This window comes from Numenius arquata, chromosome 10 (assembly GCF_964106895.1).
Source record: "Numenius arquata chromosome 10, bNumArq3.hap1.1, whole genome shotgun sequence".
Classification (NCBI taxonomy): Eukaryota; Metazoa; Chordata; class Aves; order Charadriiformes; family Scolopacidae; genus Numenius; species Numenius arquata.
The window spans coordinates 45,149,353-45,169,128 of NC_133585.1; the positions used below are offsets into that span (position 1 = coordinate 45,149,353).

A 19,776-nucleotide genomic window follows, 5' to 3' on the forward strand; every position below is an offset into this window, starting at 1 on the left:
AAAGATGGTGCAAATAGGAAAATATCAGAGAGAGGGGCAGGAAGTTCTACAGGAATAATTTGGAGGAGTTAGTGAAACAAGTAAGAATTTCAGATAATGAGGCCTTTCACTGCTCTGACATGGTCTTAGTGCATGAATTCCTAAGAGTAAAATAACGAGGCTTCTCTGTAGGAGCGGTGGCTCTGGGTGTGAGGGGCTGCGCTGGCAGGCTGCGGCTGGCTCAGGGACTGCGGGGAGGGGGTCATAACCCCCCCGGAACAGCTGTGTGATGCCGTAATTCAGGACTGCTGCTTTGCTCGCGAGACACAAATACCTGAAATCTGGCTCTTCTTCACTTCTGAGGCCTCGACTTTCTTTCAGCTTAACCTCTTAGAGGAATTTTGTTGGGTTTTTTTTGTTTCCACGGGTGATTTCTGCCGTAATGCTTCCCCGTCGCGCACAGAGGGGGCTGTAGCAGACCCTCCTCACCCTCCCGCAGGGCAAGGGCGGGCTGTTACCCCTCACAGGACGCGAAGCGCTGAGCTGGGGACCGAGGCTGACGACCATCTCCTGAGGGCGTAGGCGGGGACGCCACGCTGCCGCCGGCGCCCGCGCTGCGGGGCCGGAACGCCGGGGCCGGCAGCGGGGCGCTTCCCTCCCGGCCGCCTGCCCTCCGCGGGGCGGGTCAGCCCCGGTGGCCCCGCCCTCCTCTCCGCTCCTCCAATGGTATCCGGGCGTGGGCGCGGCCCTGGGCTTCCGTAGCCAATCGGAGCCACGGGTGACACAAAGTGGTGTTCCTTGCACGCGCTTTCAAGGCCAGGGAAAACTGGCAGCGGCAAAGCCCAGTCAGAGCGAAGGGGGGCGGGGTCGGCTCGGCCTTGGGGCCAATAGGAGGCCGGAGGGCGGTGCGGGGCAGGCCGAGGGTGAATGGCAGGAGCCTCCCGCAGTAGGAGAGCGGGACGCGCGTCCTCTGGGGGCAGCCCGAGCCAATGGGCGCGGCGGGTGGGCGGGGCGGGAGGTGTCCGTGCTTGGGCTCCGTGATTGGGAGCGGGGCAGCGGCAGCCGGGCCGGGCCGGGCGGTGTGTGCGCTGCACGAAAATGCACTCGGATGCCGCCGCTGTCAGTGAGTAGCGGCGGAGCCGGGCCGCGCCTTCCCGCCCGCCCGCCCACCGGCGACCCCCCGCCGCCGCAAGCCTGGCCTCTCCGTTGCCGGGTTGGGGGCGGCTCCTCCTGCCCCTCACCCAGGAGGCTCGCCCAAACGCACTGCCGAGGCTGCCGGTGACGGGCGCCGGGCCTGCCTGCGGGTGGGGAACCGGCGGGGAGAGAGGCGGTACCGGGGGGCGGGGGTCCCCGCGGCCCTCGGCAGCCTCCCCCGGCGGTGTTGGCGGGAGGGGCCGGTGTCAGGGTGGGGCGGCCGATGGGGGGTCGGGGAGCGGCAGGGGCCGGGGGCGCCGGGAGGGTGTGACGCAGTTTCCCCCGACCCGGCTATTGCGAGTGGGGGAGGCCGCGACCGGCCCTCAGTAGGGGTGGGGGAGCCGGGGCTGCCCGAGGGGAGGGCGGGTGGCCTCGCCTCCCGGCGGGCTGGCTGCCCGGGATGGAGGCGGGGGGGGTGTGGGAGCGTAGGGGGGTGGCGGCTGATTTAGCGGATTCCGCCGGGCCGGTGCGGGAGAACCGGGCTGTGAAGGGGAATAGGGGCCGCGGGGCATTGTGGGAGGTGGAGTCTCTCCTGCGGGCGCCGGGCTGTGGGCGGGGGGGGTGAGGGACTACCAATCCCAGCAGGCACTGCGGGGGGGGGGGTTTGTTGTGCGGCGAGTCGCGACACCGTTGCCCCGCCGGCGGCGGGGAGCCCCCGGGGGGGGAACCGGGGCAAGGCCGCTGGGCCGCGGCGGGGCGGGGGTGAAGGGAGAGGCACGCCGCCCGTTCTGGGGGAGCTTTTTCTCGCGTGTGCTGTGGGCAGGTTGCCGGGCGTGGGGGGCAGGGGGAGGGAGGTCCATAGCTGCGTGGGGTGGCGGTGGGGGTGCGGTGGCAGGCCCCGTCCCCGCCCGCCGGGGAGGCGAGGTGAGGCTGTCACCCCCGGCACCGAGCCGGCCCGGCAGGACCACCTCCCCACCCCCCCCCACCTCCCCCCCCCGTGAAACCAGCCAGATGCTCCGTTACTGCAGAACTTGCGTGTGGGGGAGATAATAATGGAAATGGAAGCTTTGGTTGCGCGTTAATGAATGACGGTCCCACTTTTGGACGGAGTCCTGGAAGCAATTACGGGCAGAAACGCTGCGTAAGGCCTGGATTTTCCTGTATCCTCCCGTGTTTCTCAAAATGAGAGATTGGACAGGGGCAGCCTGGTAAAGGCTCTTAACTAATAAGGTTATATAATTTCTTTAGTGGTTCTGGTTTATTTTACCTTTATGTTTCGGGACCGTTAGATGTTGGGGGTGAAAGCTGCCATTACAGCCCAAATAACTGCCTCGTGTTGGAAGGATAATTATTCTAGAAAATGCCTTCTGTTCAGTGTCTTTTGTCATGTGCCCTGTCCAAAAAAAAGGTGCAGGTCTTCATTATGCACACACGTAAGCTACAGTTACAAATATTCCAGTGCTCCCTCATACAGGATATTAAGGCTATGTAGTGATTTTTTGAAATTATTATTTAATTTCTCTGCAGAAAACAAGAAGAGTACTGTTCCTCAGCATTCAGCTGTTACTGGCTTCTCTTTAAAAATGTCCCATGGAATGACTGAATCTTCCACCTCAATACTTTTTTCTTCTTTTTTTTTTTGGTAGTTCATGGCCTTATATGTATTTTATTTTAAATAGGAATGTTTTCTTAAATTAACTAACTTCATTACCTATAGCTTCACAGTAGTTGTTTTTTTCCTCGTTGATTTAAACACCTGAAACAAGAAGTGTTCATAGCGTGTCTTTACACGTGCAGAAGTTGGCTTATGATTTTTTCTTGACTGAACATTTGTTTTGAGCCTTCTTTTTGATCCTTCTTGGATTCTTACCTGCTCTTACGATATTACTGTCAATACATTTTTGCTCAGTCTGCTTTCTGATACTGAATATATTTCACATTACATGAGAAACATCGACTTTCCTTTTTTCTGTTGCAAACGTTTGCTTAAAAGTTTCTTGCAAGTCCAATAGCTAAAATTGGAAATGTCTTCCCTGTGCAAAGCCGTGCAGTAAGTTGAGTTGGGCGAGTGAACAGTCTTCCTTTCACTGCTTCTCTTCGTTCTTTTGTTTCAGGATGAGATTTCATTTGTGTAATTACAGCACTTGATTTAATTTCTTTTTCTGAGTAGTTTGTTGTGCTAACTTTAAGTGAATTATTAATCCTGTATTTTCTTTACTTTTTTTGCCCCCTTACTTTGGAATATCATAAACAAAGACTTTGGGCTTTTTCAGAGCATTATTTCCTAGTTTTGTTTGTGTCTTCAAGCAGAAGAGGAAAGCTTGCTTAATTTGTCTGTCCTGTGCTTGCCAAAAAGCATTGCATGAGGAAGTACAGTACATCCCATGAAAATGTGCAACTCTTGTATCCAATTTAAATATTAGAGCATTTAATAGTGTGGTTATTTCTTCTACAGTAACTAAGACTACTAACAAAGACTTTAAGCAGAACCCTTGTTTTAAATGTGCCAGCGTTTTTCTTACACTATCCAATTAAGTTGTTTTATTTAAGATCATACGTCTGAGGTTAAACACAATTTCTACTTTGGGCTCATAAAGAAGTAGAAATAATTACCAGTTTGCTCTGTGTTTTTTATATATATATATAGTTGTGTATATAGATAGTTGTGGATGTGTATTAAATATATATATATATGTTGTTACAGCTACAAGGCTTCAGGTGGCCCTCGGGAACCAGCTGGTGTGACATGCTTCTGTGTCACTTGATGCAGATGTGTGGCTGCACAGACTGTGGGACTGTCTACTGCAGCTGCTCATTACTGCCCATTAGATGTAGATTACCGCTTCCCTGGCTGAACTGGTGAAATGGTTTGTAAGAGCACCCTCTAATCCACTCAGTCAAACGGGTCTGGGTTAGCTCTTGCCACTTAAACAGTCTCAACTGACAGGGTTGGGTTTTTTGCCCGCGGTGGGTTAGGGAATGTGCCCCTGAGCTGTGCTGCTGGCAGGGGTTGGTGTGTGTCTAACTTTTGGCTTTTGCCTGGCATCGCCGTTCCTGGGCTGCTGCAGAGCCCTGGTGATGGATACGGGATCCGCACCGTGCTCGACACCCTGTAGCGCGTACTTGGCGGGGTTGCATTTCTGCTGAATTAGCTAGAGCACGAGAGACAAAGTTTTTATTAGCTTTATGCCCTTTGTAGGGTGAGAGATGACACCTAATCTGGCATGGAGTTAAGAGTAGTGCTGGCAAACGACTCTCAGGCCATAGCAGCCAATGATGCAAAACTTACTCACTGACGCTTTTTGGAATTAATTTGATGGTAGAGTAAGAGTTAGACTGGGTGAACGCTTTGCATTAAATGGGTGTAAAATTAGGTTTTGCATTAAATGCTTTGTAGCTCAATCCTGAGTTCTTGAATTGGAGACCAAAAGAATGTCTGTTCACAGTCCGAGTCAGATGGAATCACTGAAATGCTGTTTGATTTGCTAATACATGCTTTGGAAATAGATTTAAATTAGCTATAATTATCCACTGCTTTTACTCATTCTTTTCCAACTACAGCTGGTCACTCCAGCTTTATTATATTCTGGCAAGAGTCTCCATTAGGAATGCTTATCAAATACATTTAGTAAGTACCCAGGTGGTGTTTGCAGCAACAGAAACAAACGTTTTGCACCAGAAATGCACTTAGGTCTTCTCTATAAAAAAAAAAAAAACAAAACAGAAAGCACCCAACGAACCCCCCCCCAAACCAGAACACACCCTAAAAGCCCCCATGAGGCAGCGTGCAGGGGTTTTATCCTCTGTGTTGCTGCAGCATATGTTAGCATAGCTCTTGTTTGTTCAGAGTCAATTTAAGGTAAATGGAAATGCATTCACGCTAAAGCGTTACACAACTTTTGCACTGCTTAAATTGCTCTAAAATCCTCCGTGAGCTTTAAACTGCAGTAGCTCTTTTTGTAAACAAGCCTTCAGATCAGGGTACTTTTTAAATACCAAAGTAGAATAAGGATTTGTTCCTATGGGGGGGGGAAAGATTAATGTTTTTCCCGTCTATGTAGCATGCAGTAATTTTAAAATATTTTGTTGCAGATAAATTGAGTGATTATGTTAGAATTGAATGTGAATGTTTACCTCAAAATAAGTGGGTTTCAGTGTGTTGTTATTCCAACCACATTTTGTTGTTCAGGTGTTTTGTAGTTGGTCGGTTTGTTTGTTTGTTTGTTTTTAATAGCTTAAAAATCACTCTGTGATTTGCTTCAGAATATTTTAGGCTGTTATGTTTGGAAAATGTACACAAATTTGCAGCTGTGGGTTTGGATGCAGCTGGTGTCATCAGTAGCTGTGAGCTTGGTGGGGTCCTGTGTGTGCAGGTGTGCAGGAGAAACCTCCTGCTGCACCCTGTCTTTAGCTCTAGTGGCTGGGTCCTGCTGCTCCTCAAGCTGGGATGGATCATCCCACTTCTCTTCCCGTTTAACTGCATGTCCTTCCTGTGCAGGCTGGAATTCACTTCTGTTTTCCGTACTTTCTGAACCATGCCCGATGTTCAACCCCACCAAATCAAGGGAGACCCAACTTTCCAGCCAGTTCTTCTCCGCCACACGCTTGCCCTGGTGTCACGGACTGGGAGAGTCTCTTCTGCAGGGGCTGTCCCCACTAAAGGGTGTCACTTCAGCTACAGCCACCTCGGAAATGAATTCCTAATCCTGGCTTTGACAGTGACGCAGAGTCAGCTCCTGGCTGCTCTGCACTGCCCTTGGGGAATCCCAGTTTTCAGGGGTGTTGTGATGTTTTTGTGTACATGAAAATAAAACTGATGCACGTTTTCCTTTTGTTTTCTGCATTTAGTAATGGATGAGATTAAAAATTCTGCTTCCCAAACATAAGTACTGAAGGCTTTCACCAAATGTAGCTTTCACATCTGAACTTCTAAGTTCATTAATCAATATAAATTGTCTTACTGTTAGGATAATTGCATAAGTAGACTACTGAGCATGAATTGATGTAGTTCATAGAAGATTAAATGACACTTTTTTTTTTTTTTTTTTGGATAAGTAAAGTTTATCTAAAACTGATTAAGAAGGACAGTACTTCGAACTATTGTTTCCAGTACTACTACAAGTTTTCCCCAGTTCTGTTATTTGAAACCGAAGAGACCAATTAAATAAAAGTAAAAGCATAAACATTCCATTTTAGTTTTCAGGAGTGAGTATGCCTACTGTGTGTTTTCTGTCTAATTTTTTTTTTTAAGAAGGCTACAGAAAATTACCCATGATATTTGTACTGTCAGATGTATCTTAGCAGTAATTTTTATTACTATGACTACTTCCATACTTAATTTTTAATATAGAGTTCTATCTATAGCATTTATATGGCATGTCTGTCTAGGAGAAATATTTTTAGACCTGCTATTACTGTGAGATTTTGTATAGATTTTCTGTTTACTCAGAAAAATAATCTAGAAGCTTTTAAAGGAAACTTGGGGTCAGCTGCTGATCTGGTTTAGTACTGCTGTTAATTTTTTTTTACTAGATTTTTAGTAGATTGTAGTGCACCCTGTAGCTGTGTTTTGTCCAAGCTTTAAAGTTATAATTTGGACAGCAGGAACTAAGTTAAAGTTTTTGTTCAGGCAGGTACATGCCTATGTGTGAGTAGGCGCATAGGCAGAAGTAATGTCTTTTTATTATTCATTTGTGGATTCATTTTAATAGTTTGGCAACATATCGTTGCCTCTGATAAAAAAGAAATTGGACTTGGCCTTTGAAGTTTTTTCATTTCAGATAGGAAAGTAAGAGTATCCAAGGTCAGTTCACCTGTATCATATCGTTTATATTTAAGATATATTGAGTTTTCTGTTTGTTCATTGTATTTCATATATTTGTCTTAATGAGGGGGTGTAGAACGATTTTTGTCTGGTTTGTAATGGAAGCAAGCCCAACTGGCTGGTGTTTCTTTTGTTTCTTCATAACTGTCAGGTCCATAGTGTAAACCTTCATCTATATTATTTTTAAAGTTATTTTAAAACTGTTTTCTTTTTACTTTTGAATTGTATATGACCGTGACTAATGGACTAACCCAGACTTCTACACTTAACATCAAGTGTTAATGATAAACTGCAGCCAAGGTTTAAATTCCATGATATCAGGTTGGCTCTGGCGTATGTGTTCAGATTCTGGATTTGCAATTACTTTACTCAGATTTTTTTTTTTTTTTTTTTTTTTTAGCCACTACATTCAGAATTCTTGCAAAGTATTTAGTGCCATTTGGAATTTCCATTGCTTCAGTACTTGCTAAAGATAAGCTTCCATCTGCATGAAAAATAATGTAAAGAACAAAATGACACAAAGAACAAAAGAACAAAATTTTTTTCTTTTTTTAAAGAAAAAAACCGACACTGGTTTGACATACACCTCTTAAAGTCTTAGCAAACATTCCAGCACATCTCTTTTCAGTATTCACGAAGCAAGCAGGTTTCCTTCTTCTGATCCCAGGTCAATAAACTGTGTGGTACTTGTATGTTATATATATACACACACATACAAGTATGTATATATATATGTATACATACACACTTATATATACATATTATATATATACTTTTTTTTTTTTTTCTGAAGGAAAAAAAACAAAATATTTTGAGACCGGTTCATGTGCTTTGAAATTCTTGTATTCAGGTGAAAAATAGCTTCACACATGCTTGTGCTTTCTTCGTGTAAAGTTCATGCAACCAGCTGCTGAGCGTTTAGCTTCATGTGCTGTATCACTCTTCTCGTAGCGGGGCTTGGATGGACAGTTGGGTTGATTTAACACATTGCTGCTGCCACAAGAGACTATTTTGGGAGGAACTTTGGGAGGACCTTTGCTGTTTCTCGCTCTAACTCTGCTTCTCTAGTGTTACATCTCCTTGGTGACCTGGTTCAGACAGCTGAGCTGGCAGGGTTGGTTTGTTTAGATTTTTTTTTTGCGGATCAGATCCCTGGGGTAGTGGGCTGAGCGCGGGGGTCAGGCAGGCACCGCTTGGAGCCCTGTACCCCAACGTGGAAGTCAGGGAGGTGGAGGGGGAGAGCGTCTTCCCGGAGTGCACAGTTGCAGCCAGATGTTGAATCACTTGCTTGTCTCGTGTTGGCTACGCCATTGTCCCTTTGCTAATTTTCAAGATGGTGTTATTTGAGCACAGGATATATTTCTGAAGAAACAGAATCCAAAAAATAATATTTTTTTTCACCTTTTCAAGATTTTCCGAGATTTTCGTTGCAATATAGATAGAGCAAACATGGTGACCTGAGCTGTAATTTAAGTTCCCTAATTCATTGGCTACTGCTCACGTTTACTTTTATAACAGTTGCTATAAAAGAAGGCTGTTTTCGGTTTTGGATAATATCCCTGCTTTGCAAGCTTCCCCTGTGGAAGAGAGAAAACTTTGGACTCTGGTCCTCAGTATTCCTGTGGATAAACCAGTCTTTGTGGAACTAAGGTGTGATGCTTGTTGTGTAAGAGCTGTAAAATTTATTTGTGTAACCCCTCCGAGTCCATCGGAATTATGTAACCTACTTTTGAAGTAACAGCGTAAAATTGTAAGGATATTTCCAGTGGATGTGCGAAACATACTGGTATGAATTATGTGTTTTGAAGTGCCTGGGAATGTTTTATTTCAAAGGCGACACCTAATATATATAATCATAATTTTAAAATATTTTTTTCTCTTGTTTTTAAGATTGCTATCTAAAATTATTTTTTAATGTTAGTTTAGAATAAAATATTTGCTCAGTGTTTTCAGCTTCTTGTTTCCAGGTATAAGTGTTTTCTCCGAGGACTCATGTTCTTTGTAGATTTTAGGCTGAGCAACAAGGGAAATTTTAAAACTCATATTCCAGAACGCTTAGTCTGATCTGGCAGGTAACAAAATAAATCTTACCTTTTAATCTTGCCCTTCTCATAATGGTTTTTATATGGTGTGTCCTGCCGTCCCCCCACTTTATGTTGAATTGAAGGTTGGCAAACCCAACTCTGGGTTGTTTTTTTTGCCGAAAGGTTCTGCTTAGTATCTTTTGACTAGCAAAAATGGAACTTAATTGAGCTCTTAATGCAGCAGAAAATCTTGCACCCTGTTCAGGATGCAAGATCTTGTTATCATATCTTGGTGAGAAGATTTGGATTGTGTCTTTATATGGATAAGTCTATCTAAAGTTGGAAATGCAGAATTTGAATTGCTGTGGTGGTGGATTAAGACATAGGTAGCAATTAGTGAAATGATACTCTGTAGCAAACATAATAAATGGATTGTATGATTCCTAAAGGTATCTTTTGAATTTTTTTTTATTCAATGTGACAAGAGAATTCCATAACAATGTGTATGACAAGTAGAATTACAGCAGGCAGTTCCTTCAGATCCACTTTTTAACTTAATAGCAGTGTGGTTCACTGATTTGGGGATCTGATATTTAATGATGACTTTTGTTTATCCTTTGATTCTCGGTCATCTTCAGTGTATTTTTCATTTGAAATGGTAGGAATGGAAATGTAGGAGTTATGTTTTTGACCTTACTTGTATCTTGTACAAGCATCAGCTACTGAGCAAAGCCAAATTAAATGTCTTGCATCAGAAATGCTCTAATGCATTAACTGGGCAGTGACACTGGGCACATACAGCTTTTCAAGTACGGAAGAATTTTGCTTGAAATACTTTGCTGCTTATGTAGTACATGTCTCTATTTAATTAGAGTGGTTTTGCACACAAGTTCTAATGGGATAGCTAATTTACTTTTCGTTTAAATGGAAATATTGTATAGTAGTTGGCTGTCTTTGATCCCTGTCAGCTGGTCTGTGTCCAGCTTCTGAGGTTCTCCTTGGTTTGTGTGCTCTCTGGCTGGATCACAGTTGATCTTTTTTGTAAATTACTTATTTTCCAGTCTTGTCCTCAACACGTTTCTAGCAAAAATAGGGGATTTAAGAGAATAGCGAAAAATTAGTTTTGCAACTTTTTTGCAACCGAAGCAAAGTCAAGTGTTTTATTTTTGGAGCATGGAAGCAAAGTTAACATCTATGTTATGGCTTCTTTCATGAAGTGTCAGAATATTTTATTTTTGGTTTTATTTGCTGTGGTTTTAGCAGCTGCTGTATTGTGACGTTTGGTTCATTATACAAAAGTCATGTTTCAACTGTGTGAGTGCATTCCAGTAACTTACTTCTGCAAGGAAATTAGTATAAAGGCAAGTGTGTGTGTTGTATTAAAATTATCCTTTTTAAAAAGCTAGCATTTTTAGAATGTTACATGGTACTTAAATTGGTTTTGGAATAGATGGAACAGAAGGACTGGGTAGCATGGAAATTATAACGGTTCCCAATTTAAAAGGAGAAAGTTGTAAATATTTATTCTTTTTACTTTTTTAATATAATTTTATATTTAGCTGTAGTTCTGTTTTGCTGAGGGTCATGCATGGCTTAAGAAAAATGTATATAGGTTATCTTTTGCAGATTTAACTTACTGATTCTACTCGATGTTGAAAATGTTGATGCTGAAAACGTGTTGAGATGGCTTTTATTTCATAGCTGTGTGGTGATTTTATTAAATGTCCAGAACACATGAAGATCTTGTATTGCTACAGCTGGAAACCAGAGTGTTTAAAACTTTTTCTTTTTTTTTTTTTTTTTTTTTCCTCTCTAGATTTTCAACTGAATTCTCACCTATCAACACTGGCAAATATTCACAAGATTTACCACACCCTCAATAGGCTGGTAATGACTTGCCATTTTCTCTCAACAGAATAGCTAGGACTTTAGTCCAGAATGTTTTGGGATTGAAATCATTAAGTGATTACACTTTAAAAAAAAAAGCAACCTGTCACTGCCGTTTTGTATGAGAGGCTGTTGGTTTTGAATCCGTTAAAGAGATAAGCAGTGTTAGGAAAAGGTGAAAGATTATACTCCAGGGATCAGAGCAGAGTTTGAGCAGTGTTCTCTCTAACCTTGGGTTTAGATGTTGAGTCCATAGAAGAAGCTTTCCTAGATATATCAAATAATGGTAATCAGCATCGTTATCCAATTTCTTACAGTTCTTGTGGAAAACATTGAATGAGCAAGCTCTCCTCTTAGAACCATGCGAAGAGGGAAAGAGGATTTTTTTTGAAGACTGTCCCTGCTTGTTTGCTTTGCTATTGGTTTGGTTGTGTTGCAGCCATAGCTGGAAATGCCGATATGGCTTCTCTTTGTACCCTGCAAATTTAGTGGAAAAGACACTGCCTAAAAAAGGGGGTAACTCGTTTCCAAGATTTCAATTGGGTTTTAATCAGTTTTCTTTAGAACATGTATATGCATTTATCCTTTAGCAAAGCCATTTCTGTGGTAAATGGTAAATTCATTATTTCTAATGCTGCATCTGTTAATGGCATTGTTCAATCAACAATGCAAAATTCCCCATCCAATGGATAGTTATTTCCATTCTTGAAACATAGTTTTATTATGGTTTTGATTAAAAAAATATATTTTTTCAAATTATTTAAAGAATATCCTTGAACTTTTTAGATAAATTTGCAAGGGTCACTTTTTACATAAATATGAACTGAAAACACAAAGGCTTTGCAGTCTTAGCTAGGTGCTCCTTAAGTAATTAAGATTAATATTGATATCAAATAAAGGTTAAAATAATTACTGAACAAAGAAGGTCATCATCTTGTTTAACCGTATCATTCCTACTCTCTTGCAGAATCTGACCGAGGACGTTGGTCAAGACGATCGCCAGACAGGTATTTAATAGGGATGTAGCAGAAATAGATTGAAACAATTTAAACATGCTTCATCAAAGAAGTCTTCCTAACGTCACAGCAAATTATATTTTAGAAAGCTAAAGGAGATTCAGAAAACAAGTGCCAGGATTTTTTAAAGTTATCTTCACAATAGATGCTCATGCCTTTATCCATTTGTGAAGGACTTGCACAGGTTTCGGCACTATCTGTCGTTTCACTGTTTCTTAGCATAAGTACTTTAGAAGACTTCATGAAAGATTTCTCTCACTCCTTGGACTCAACCCTTTAGGCTAGCAGAACATCCATGTTCTTACGGTGTTTTGACTCTTGAGAGAGCGTTGGTGAGAACCGAGCAGAAGCAAGAGCTCTGGTGGCTGTTGTGGTGCCTGTGACCGAGTGTAAATGCTGTGTTCCAACAACCCAGCTTTTTCCTGCAGTGCTTTTGATGCAGGTTCTTCCTGTTCCTTGTGCAGATTTTCAGTCATTGTCCACGGGCTATTTATTAGTCCAGATCTGTTTTCTGTTCAAGAAAATGTCATCATTTCTCGAGGCCTTCATCTCATGTGCCTGGTACTAGCCTGCTGCCATCCTTGATTCATCAGGAGTTGTGCTTTGTGACTTGATGTCTCGCAACATTCGTTACCTCCTTTTGCGCTTGTTACTTGTGAGCTGGCGTCTTCCTTGATTTCTTTTTCTTCCTTCCTTTCTGTGTTTCAGGCATGATACCTAAGAAGGAAGGAAAATAACTTACTGGCTTCAAGCCCTGATCACTCAGAAGAACTGTTCTTTAAAACTGACCATATCTGTCCTACCATCTGTCTCAAAGTTTTTTTTCTCTATCTTGAGGTGCTGGCTGCGTTTGCTGATGTTACCTTGAGCGCTTAAGAAAGTGGAGAGAGCTGTCAGCTTCTCCTGGAGATTTCTGGGACTTGCTTGTAAATCTAGCACACTCTTAGCCTAGAGCAATGAGAAGAGATGCACAGGACTGCGTTGTTTGGGATGGGACAGAGCTCGCTTAGGGCTTATGTGCCCTCCTCCACACTGTGACAGGTGACTTCGTTTCATGGTTGAACTATCTTACCCTAGCCACAAAGGGCTTCTATCAAATATTTTTCTTTGGTGTGGTCAGTGGTTCGATACTTGAAATTAGCTGATCATGTAAATGAAAAACCTCTGCAAAAGAGGCTGAGGCAGGTAATTCAAGACAGTTAGATGTTTTATTGTGTGGTGTTAGAACCGATGTCCTCTCCCATCTTCTGATGGACACTTGGAATTTTCCCCTTTGTGATCCAGATGCTCAAAACTAAACACAGACACATACTGTTTTCATGTATGAAAATACATTCTGTAATCTTTGTTTACTTTTGATCACAAAAAGCTGTTGTGAAGCATTGAGGTAGTTCCCTTCTGTCACAAATCTATCAATAAGAACAGGCGTGCTTAAGGTATCTCTTGCCTAGCACTTCTGCCATAAAGCTCAGTATAAGAAATTAGCCTCAGAGCTCCTACTATCTCTATCGGAAGGTGTTTGAGCATGTTACTGGTTTTGATGAACCGCTTTATACTGACACTCATGGTTATCCTGTTGCCTGCATTGTGGTGTTGGAATTAAGCTGTTTCAAAAGCTTAAACGTGCCCATCAAATGAGTTTGGGCACAAAATCCCAGTAAAGAGTGTAATTTTTCATGATAGTTGTAAAAGAACCTCTCAAACCAGAAACAAATATGAAATGAGAACCGAAAGCAGAGGTTGATCCTGGAAGGCTCCTTACCTTCAGATTTCATTCCAGTATTTCTTATGCTTCTGCCCTGTTTTATGTCTCCTTGTAGAAGAAGATGGAGCCCCGACGTTTGCATAACTTCCAGGCAAATACAGTTGAAATGTGTGCTTGGTTTTCCTCATGTGAGGACAAATACACATGCACGGAGGTATTTTGGCCATCGTGAGCATAGTACAGTGAAGTCTGCCGTGTCCATTTTGTAGGGGACTTGACACTTCTGAAACATCTTACTGGAGACCCTTGCGTACATCTAAAAAAGATTACTTTTGCAAATTGTTTGATTTCGATGTGCTTAAATTTTTGGAACTTGTATTTTCCAGTATTACTGACTGCATAGTAAGAAGTGTCAAAACCTATTTATTTTATTATGCAGTTTATAGAACTGCATAGATGCTGTGAGTTTGAGATTCTATATCCAGAACTAATTTGAAAGTCATGTTAATAACTCTGTTGCAAAAGATTCTTTGAGTGTCAACAAACCCATCTAAAGATGATTTTTTTAGTTTTGAGGTTTGGTGGTTTTTTTTGTAAATTTATTTATTTATTTTTTTTATATTCTGGATCTTTGGGAGCAAGCCTTATCCTTCAAGATTACTATTTGTTTTCTGACATAACTGTCCTGGTTAATGTTATGACATTGTGGGCCCTGCTTTTGAGATGAATTAATAAATGCATATCTAAATTTGGTTGAGATTGCTAAAAGCTAATTAAAAAAATCTGAGTATTTCAATTTTAGGTTAATATTTATAATGGGCTCTTAATGCATATTACATTTATTTCAAATATTACACTTATTTCAAAGCAGTTGTTTCTGACCTAACAATAAATGTCCTGGACAGCTAAATTATTTTAAGCAAATTATATCTTTTCTATGTATTAGCCAGATTTTTTTTCTGGAACCAGACTGTAAATATCTAAGAGCTAGAGGGTGGCAGTTTTAAAATTCCTTCAGTGATTTGGGAGCTAAGATGGACCTCGCTTCAAAATTCCAGTCACCTGTAATGATTACAGCCTCATAAAATGTGTTAGCATTCAGTGTGCATATATATCTGAACAATAAGGTAGGTTGTAAATGCGTGATGGGCCTTTGCCTTTTCAGCTGTTTGTAGGGGTAAGAAAAGCAGGCATTCAGATTCCGTAAACAATGTCTTTTTCTTCTAGTATGTATATGCATTAACTTGGAAAACTCTCTCTCTAGAATTTGAAATAATAGTTGTTTTTGTGTCATAAGTACAAATCTAGCAACTTGTTAATAGCTTAAAGTCATGATTTGGTGATTGACTTACCTACCAAATTGTGACTGACTTACCTATCCGGACTAAAATGTCTCTAAAGTAAAAGTACACTTCCTGTCGTCACTTGGCTCGTTTAAAAGAACAAGGTGATGTCTTCAACAAAACCCAAGCTTCATTGCTGTTCTTCCAGCTTGTGTGTGTGTGGGGAAATTACTTTTGCCTCTACTATTTTTTTGTTGTTTTAGAGAAGAAAACACACTTGAGACTAAAGCAATTCCGTAGTGTGGAATTCAAGATAGAGAAGATGATTTTTCCTTTTACAACAAGATTGCAAGTCATTTGATGTTTTGATGAGTATCGTAGTTTTCTCATCTTGTATCTGTAAAATGGTGATTGTTAACTGTGCTTGTGGTGGTCTTGTTGTATCGTTAAGTGAGCAGCTGTATCTTTCCAATTGCTTCAGCATTCACAGTTTCTAATTATTTTTTCCTTTGAAACATCCCTCTACTTAAGCATCAGAGGAGAGCAGGATTATTCACAGGCATTATCTAGAGAGAAGGTGAAAATTACATGTCTGTAAATCACTTCTGTAGGGACACAGCTTATAGAATTCTTATTTATTGACCTCTGTTTTTTCTTTTTTATTCTGGTTTTGTTGCTATTCTAGGAGTGTCCCTCCCTTGTGGTGATTATCTTGCATATCGTTTTAAATTTCTTAGGGTGAATTTTAGCTCTTGAGCTGCTATTTCTCTTTGGTAGCTTTGTCTCCTGCAAATTTGGAAGTACTGAATAGAACGTTTGGCAAACAACATTTATACTCGGCAGGCTTTTGGCTGATGGTGGCCTATTCAGCAGCCATTTGGAGACTCTACCTTGCAAATGCTAGCTTCAAGTGTCAAAAAAACAGTGAGAACTAGGAGGGTTCTGCCAGTCTTGAGTTGAGACCCAGGAGTAAGAAACTTTGAAGATAATCACATCAGAGAAGCTGCACTTGGTAAGTAAAGTTCCTGTCAAACTTTGCATGAAGTCAGAGGGAGCAGCATGTTTGTTTGCAGATGGTCAGACCTTTGAGAAGTGTGTAATTAGTTGTGAAAGGCTAGACCTAGAAATTACATTCAGAATTAGAAAGCTCTGTATAGGGAAGGTAGATATAAAAAATAAAAATATTCTGCTGGTTTAACTTTGAGAGTTTGTTAGAGGGAAATTATAACTGCCCGTCAAATCCAGTATACTGATTCTGGTAACAAAAGGAAATGCTTTTAAAGTAACATTCTTATACTGTGTTTTTTAGTAGTTTAGAGATCATTCAGAGGTTAAAACATAGTGAAGGCTTGGTCCAAACCTCAGTTATTAAGAAGTTAAATCTCTGAAAGCGTGTACCGTATATTTGTCCACCTGGTGTCTGTGTGTATTTGTGTGTGAGGAGGGTGTACGTGTGCATTTAATAGCTACTTCCCAGTTTCCGAGCTATGTCTTTTCTTCCCTTTTCTGTCAGTTTGAGAGCTGCAACTAGATACATTCAAACCAAGAAAAGGGAACAAGTTTTTCATATGAGTCACTGGAGAAATTGAGTTATGGTGAAGTCTATTACCAGTTTAAGCCTTCAAAGCAAGTTGAGCAATCTTCCTAAAAATGTCCTATCATTTATTGAGGAAAAGACTTCAAGCAGGAATTCTTGGGTTAAATTCTTTGGTTTGTATGAGTTGCAGGTCTGACAAAATTATTTTCCTGTTCTATAACTGTTTCGTTTTTACTTTTATTTATTTTATTTTTGTCTTTTGCTATGCTGCTTTTTTCACAGAGGCCTTGCATTTTTCTTTTCCCAATCAAATAACCAGTAAACTGGACAAACCCTATGGGGGGGTTGGTGTTTTTCCTTGCATTTTATCAGCATCCAATGCCTATGGCCATCATAAATGGAGACTTTAATTTAATAGAAAGGCATTTAAAAACAATCAAATTGCTCTGTAAGGAATGAGATAGCTGCAAGTTGTACTCAAGTACATACCTTCCAGAACAAGGGGTTCATTAGCACACGTTTTCATTTATTAAGTATAGTGTGTGTTTGAGTCTGTTGGCTGTCTATAGCCATTCGTTAAGTTCTGCTGTCATCTTAAGTGTTTTTAGTTTGTGTAGGCTTTCAAAAAATACTTACTGGCAGAGTCTTTAGAAACTTCATCTAAAAAACCATAAAGCATCACACTCTCAGTAACTTAGGGGAACACCGTTTTGTGGTATCGTTAATTTGCAGCCATAATCAGATGGAACAAATGACATTCAGCAAGTCAGGTTCCTTAGTTTCTTTAGTCCAAGTAGTAAAATGCATCAGGTGTTTTTGATGTGAATTTTTTTCTGGTCTCTGGCTTATTTGTTTCAATTACATCTGATATTGGTGAGAAGAAGATAAACATTATTATTGTTAATTTCCTTTTGTAACTTATTCTGAACAGTGCTTCTAGAATTATTTTCTTCTGACACAGCCATTATGATTTTTTTGATGTGTTAATAGTTTATGGAGTATAATGCTTGGAACTTTTTTTTAATAACTAGTTAAATTATAATTTGAATTTAGAATACTCTTAAAACCTTCTTTCTGAAAGATAGTGTAGGTATGGCCGTACTTTCCTGGGGAGGATGCTGGAGTGGGGGAGCTTTAGGGTTAAAAAAAAAAAAAAGGAATAGATAGGAAGAATTTTTGAATTGGCAAGAGTATTTCTTGAACTAGAGAGGTTAATTTTCTTAATAGAAATGAATATAAAGGTAAGAACAAAGAAGGCATACTAAATGCAAAAGCTTTATTAATTGAAACCAAATTAGTTCACCTTGATGTAGAAACTGGTTTGAACATCTTGCCTAATGCTAGAAAAATCCATACTTTCATATGCATAATAGTTTCAGTGCATGTTTAAAATAAAGTACATGTAGCAAAGCCTGTGGGGCTGTAAGGTTCCTTACATGTGTTTCTCCTATAACAGGAGAGAGACTTTCAAAGATACGAAGAATAGGTAAGCAAAAGATTGCTGTTAGTATTTGTTGGGAATTGGGCCTCTGATTTCAGTCTGCTCCCTTGGTGTCAAAAAGTAGTCAAAGTTTTATTGCTTGCTTCTGTGCTGTGATTTAAAATAAAAGATGTTGTGGGCATCTTAATAAAGCAAAGCTAAACTTGGATGCTGTTGAAGCTAGGAGAAGGTAGCTTAGGCATGCTGGAGTTCTTCGTGTTTTCTTGCAAGTTTCTTTGGCATCGCTTTGTGTCTTGATTTTTATACCTCACCTCTCTCTTCCTTTCCTTTTAAAATTCTCTGTGTAACACCTAGAGCTTTGATAGCTCTTTGAGCTGCTCTTACACACACCTTTCTCAGGTGTCCATGTGGTCTTCGGTATATGAAAGTAGTACAAAATTTTGCCTGGAGCGTTAGCCTACTGTTTTCATGAGACAGCAAAGGCAATTTAACAACTTGCTGTGGTCAGAAGGACTGGTCCTGTGCTCTTTCTTGTGCTAATATACAGAAAGTTGTTATTCTTTTTTTGCTTGGGTTAATTATCTACAGGTTTGCTGAGCTGGATTGGCACACTGAAGAGTCACCAGAGACATAGGAGTATGTAGCTGAGAGAAGGGGAGGGAAAGACTGCCACTTGATTGGCGTCAGTGTCTTGAATTGGCTGTTTCCTGCTTGAGGACCTCGTTCTTTGAGAACTATCCAGTTCAAATGATACAGCCAGCCACTTATTTTTTTCCCTAGTGGTTGCTGAATGTCTCTTCCCCTGCCCACCTCCCCAAAAGAAAGAAAATGAACGAAAAACCCAAAGAACAAACAAACAAAATTTCCTACCCCTTGCTCTCTGTATCACAAAAAACTTGGGGCTTCAAAATATAAAGTTTCAGTTTTCTAGAGGTAGGTGCTCTAGTTTTTGAGTCACATCTGTATTTCAAAAAGTAATGAATAACTCTCAGAAGTTCTGATACGAATAAATGACTAAAGGATGCCTTTTTTGAGGCCTTGAATACTTCTTCAGGATAGTCTCAGTTCTTGCCTTTCGTTAGACTGCAGTAGCACTACTGTACGTTTTGGTATGGTACTTCTGGCCTGAACTGAAATCTGGTCATAGAGCACCATGTAAAAGTGAGATGGATTTTGCTGTTAAAAGGAGACCATTTCTTTTGTAATTTTTATATCCACTAACTTCCTCCCTTCCCTTCCCTTTGTAATATGCCTATTAGTGGACACAGTTTAACTGGTCTGCAAGAGTTTCATTTCTTGTACTGGTGTTTTTAATTCCCTCTGTAGGAAGTCTCCGGTCTTGCAGTTCATCAGACTGCTTTAGTAAAGTGATGCCTCCAAGGAAAAAGAGGAGACCTGCAGCAGGAGATGATTTATCTGCTAAGAAAAGTAGACATGATGGGTATGTCATCTTACTGTGAGCTAAGAATGATGGAATATCTAAACTTGAATAGCTGATATGATCGTGTTTTAAATACTAATGGAAATGGTATTCAAATTTGCTTGGTTTCTCAATGTGGAACCGTAGCCTGTGGTTGAACTGTGGGATATTGATAAGCACATCTAGGTTCAGTTTGCATCTCACCTTTTTCTAGGCGTACAAGAAACTTGTAGGGAACTTCCCCTTGCTTTAGTTTGCCAGCTGTCAAAGTAGACACACTTGCTTGTTCAGAAACAACTCCGAAGAAATACAGTAATATCTCCCTGTATACATGCATAAGACCTGGATTGGGCATTGTCAGTCTACAGCCTGTCAGAAGAGCAAATGTAGTTGTACTGGAAGTCCTGCTACTCTCTCCCTGTCACGTTATGGTTTGATGCTGGTCACGTAAGGGAAAGGTGAAGATTGTCCAGGCGAGGTGATGGCCAGTGGTGGAGCGGTGATTGAAGTGTGTTGCTCAGCTTCC

The 19,776-nt window shown here is 41.1% G+C and overlaps 1 protein-coding gene across 4 annotated transcripts in view; it reads left to right on the plus strand.

Moving 5' to 3' along the window:
- The first annotated feature begins 974 nt into the window (after window positions 1-974).
- DCUN1D4 (defective in cullin neddylation 1 domain containing 4) overlaps window positions 975-19,776 on the plus strand; it is a 38,429-nt gene continuing 19,627 nt past the window's right edge. The window contains exons 1-5 of one of the 4 annotated variants that reach the window (XM_074154229.1): window positions 1,006-1,102; window positions 10,778-10,848; window positions 11,816-11,855; window positions 17,846-17,875; window positions 19,157-19,271. In XM_074154229.1, coding sequence (XP_074010330.1) covers window positions 1,078-1,102; window positions 10,778-10,848; window positions 11,816-11,855; window positions 17,846-17,875; window positions 19,157-19,271 — 281 coding nt within the window. In that variant the 5' untranslated portion in view covers window positions 1,006-1,077. Of the gene's footprint in view, window positions 1,103-10,777; window positions 10,849-11,815; window positions 11,856-17,845; window positions 17,876-19,156; window positions 19,272-19,776 lie in introns of all 4 variants that reach the window. The other 3 variants (XM_074154230.1, XM_074154231.1, XM_074154232.1) reach the window with 3 other exon arrangements.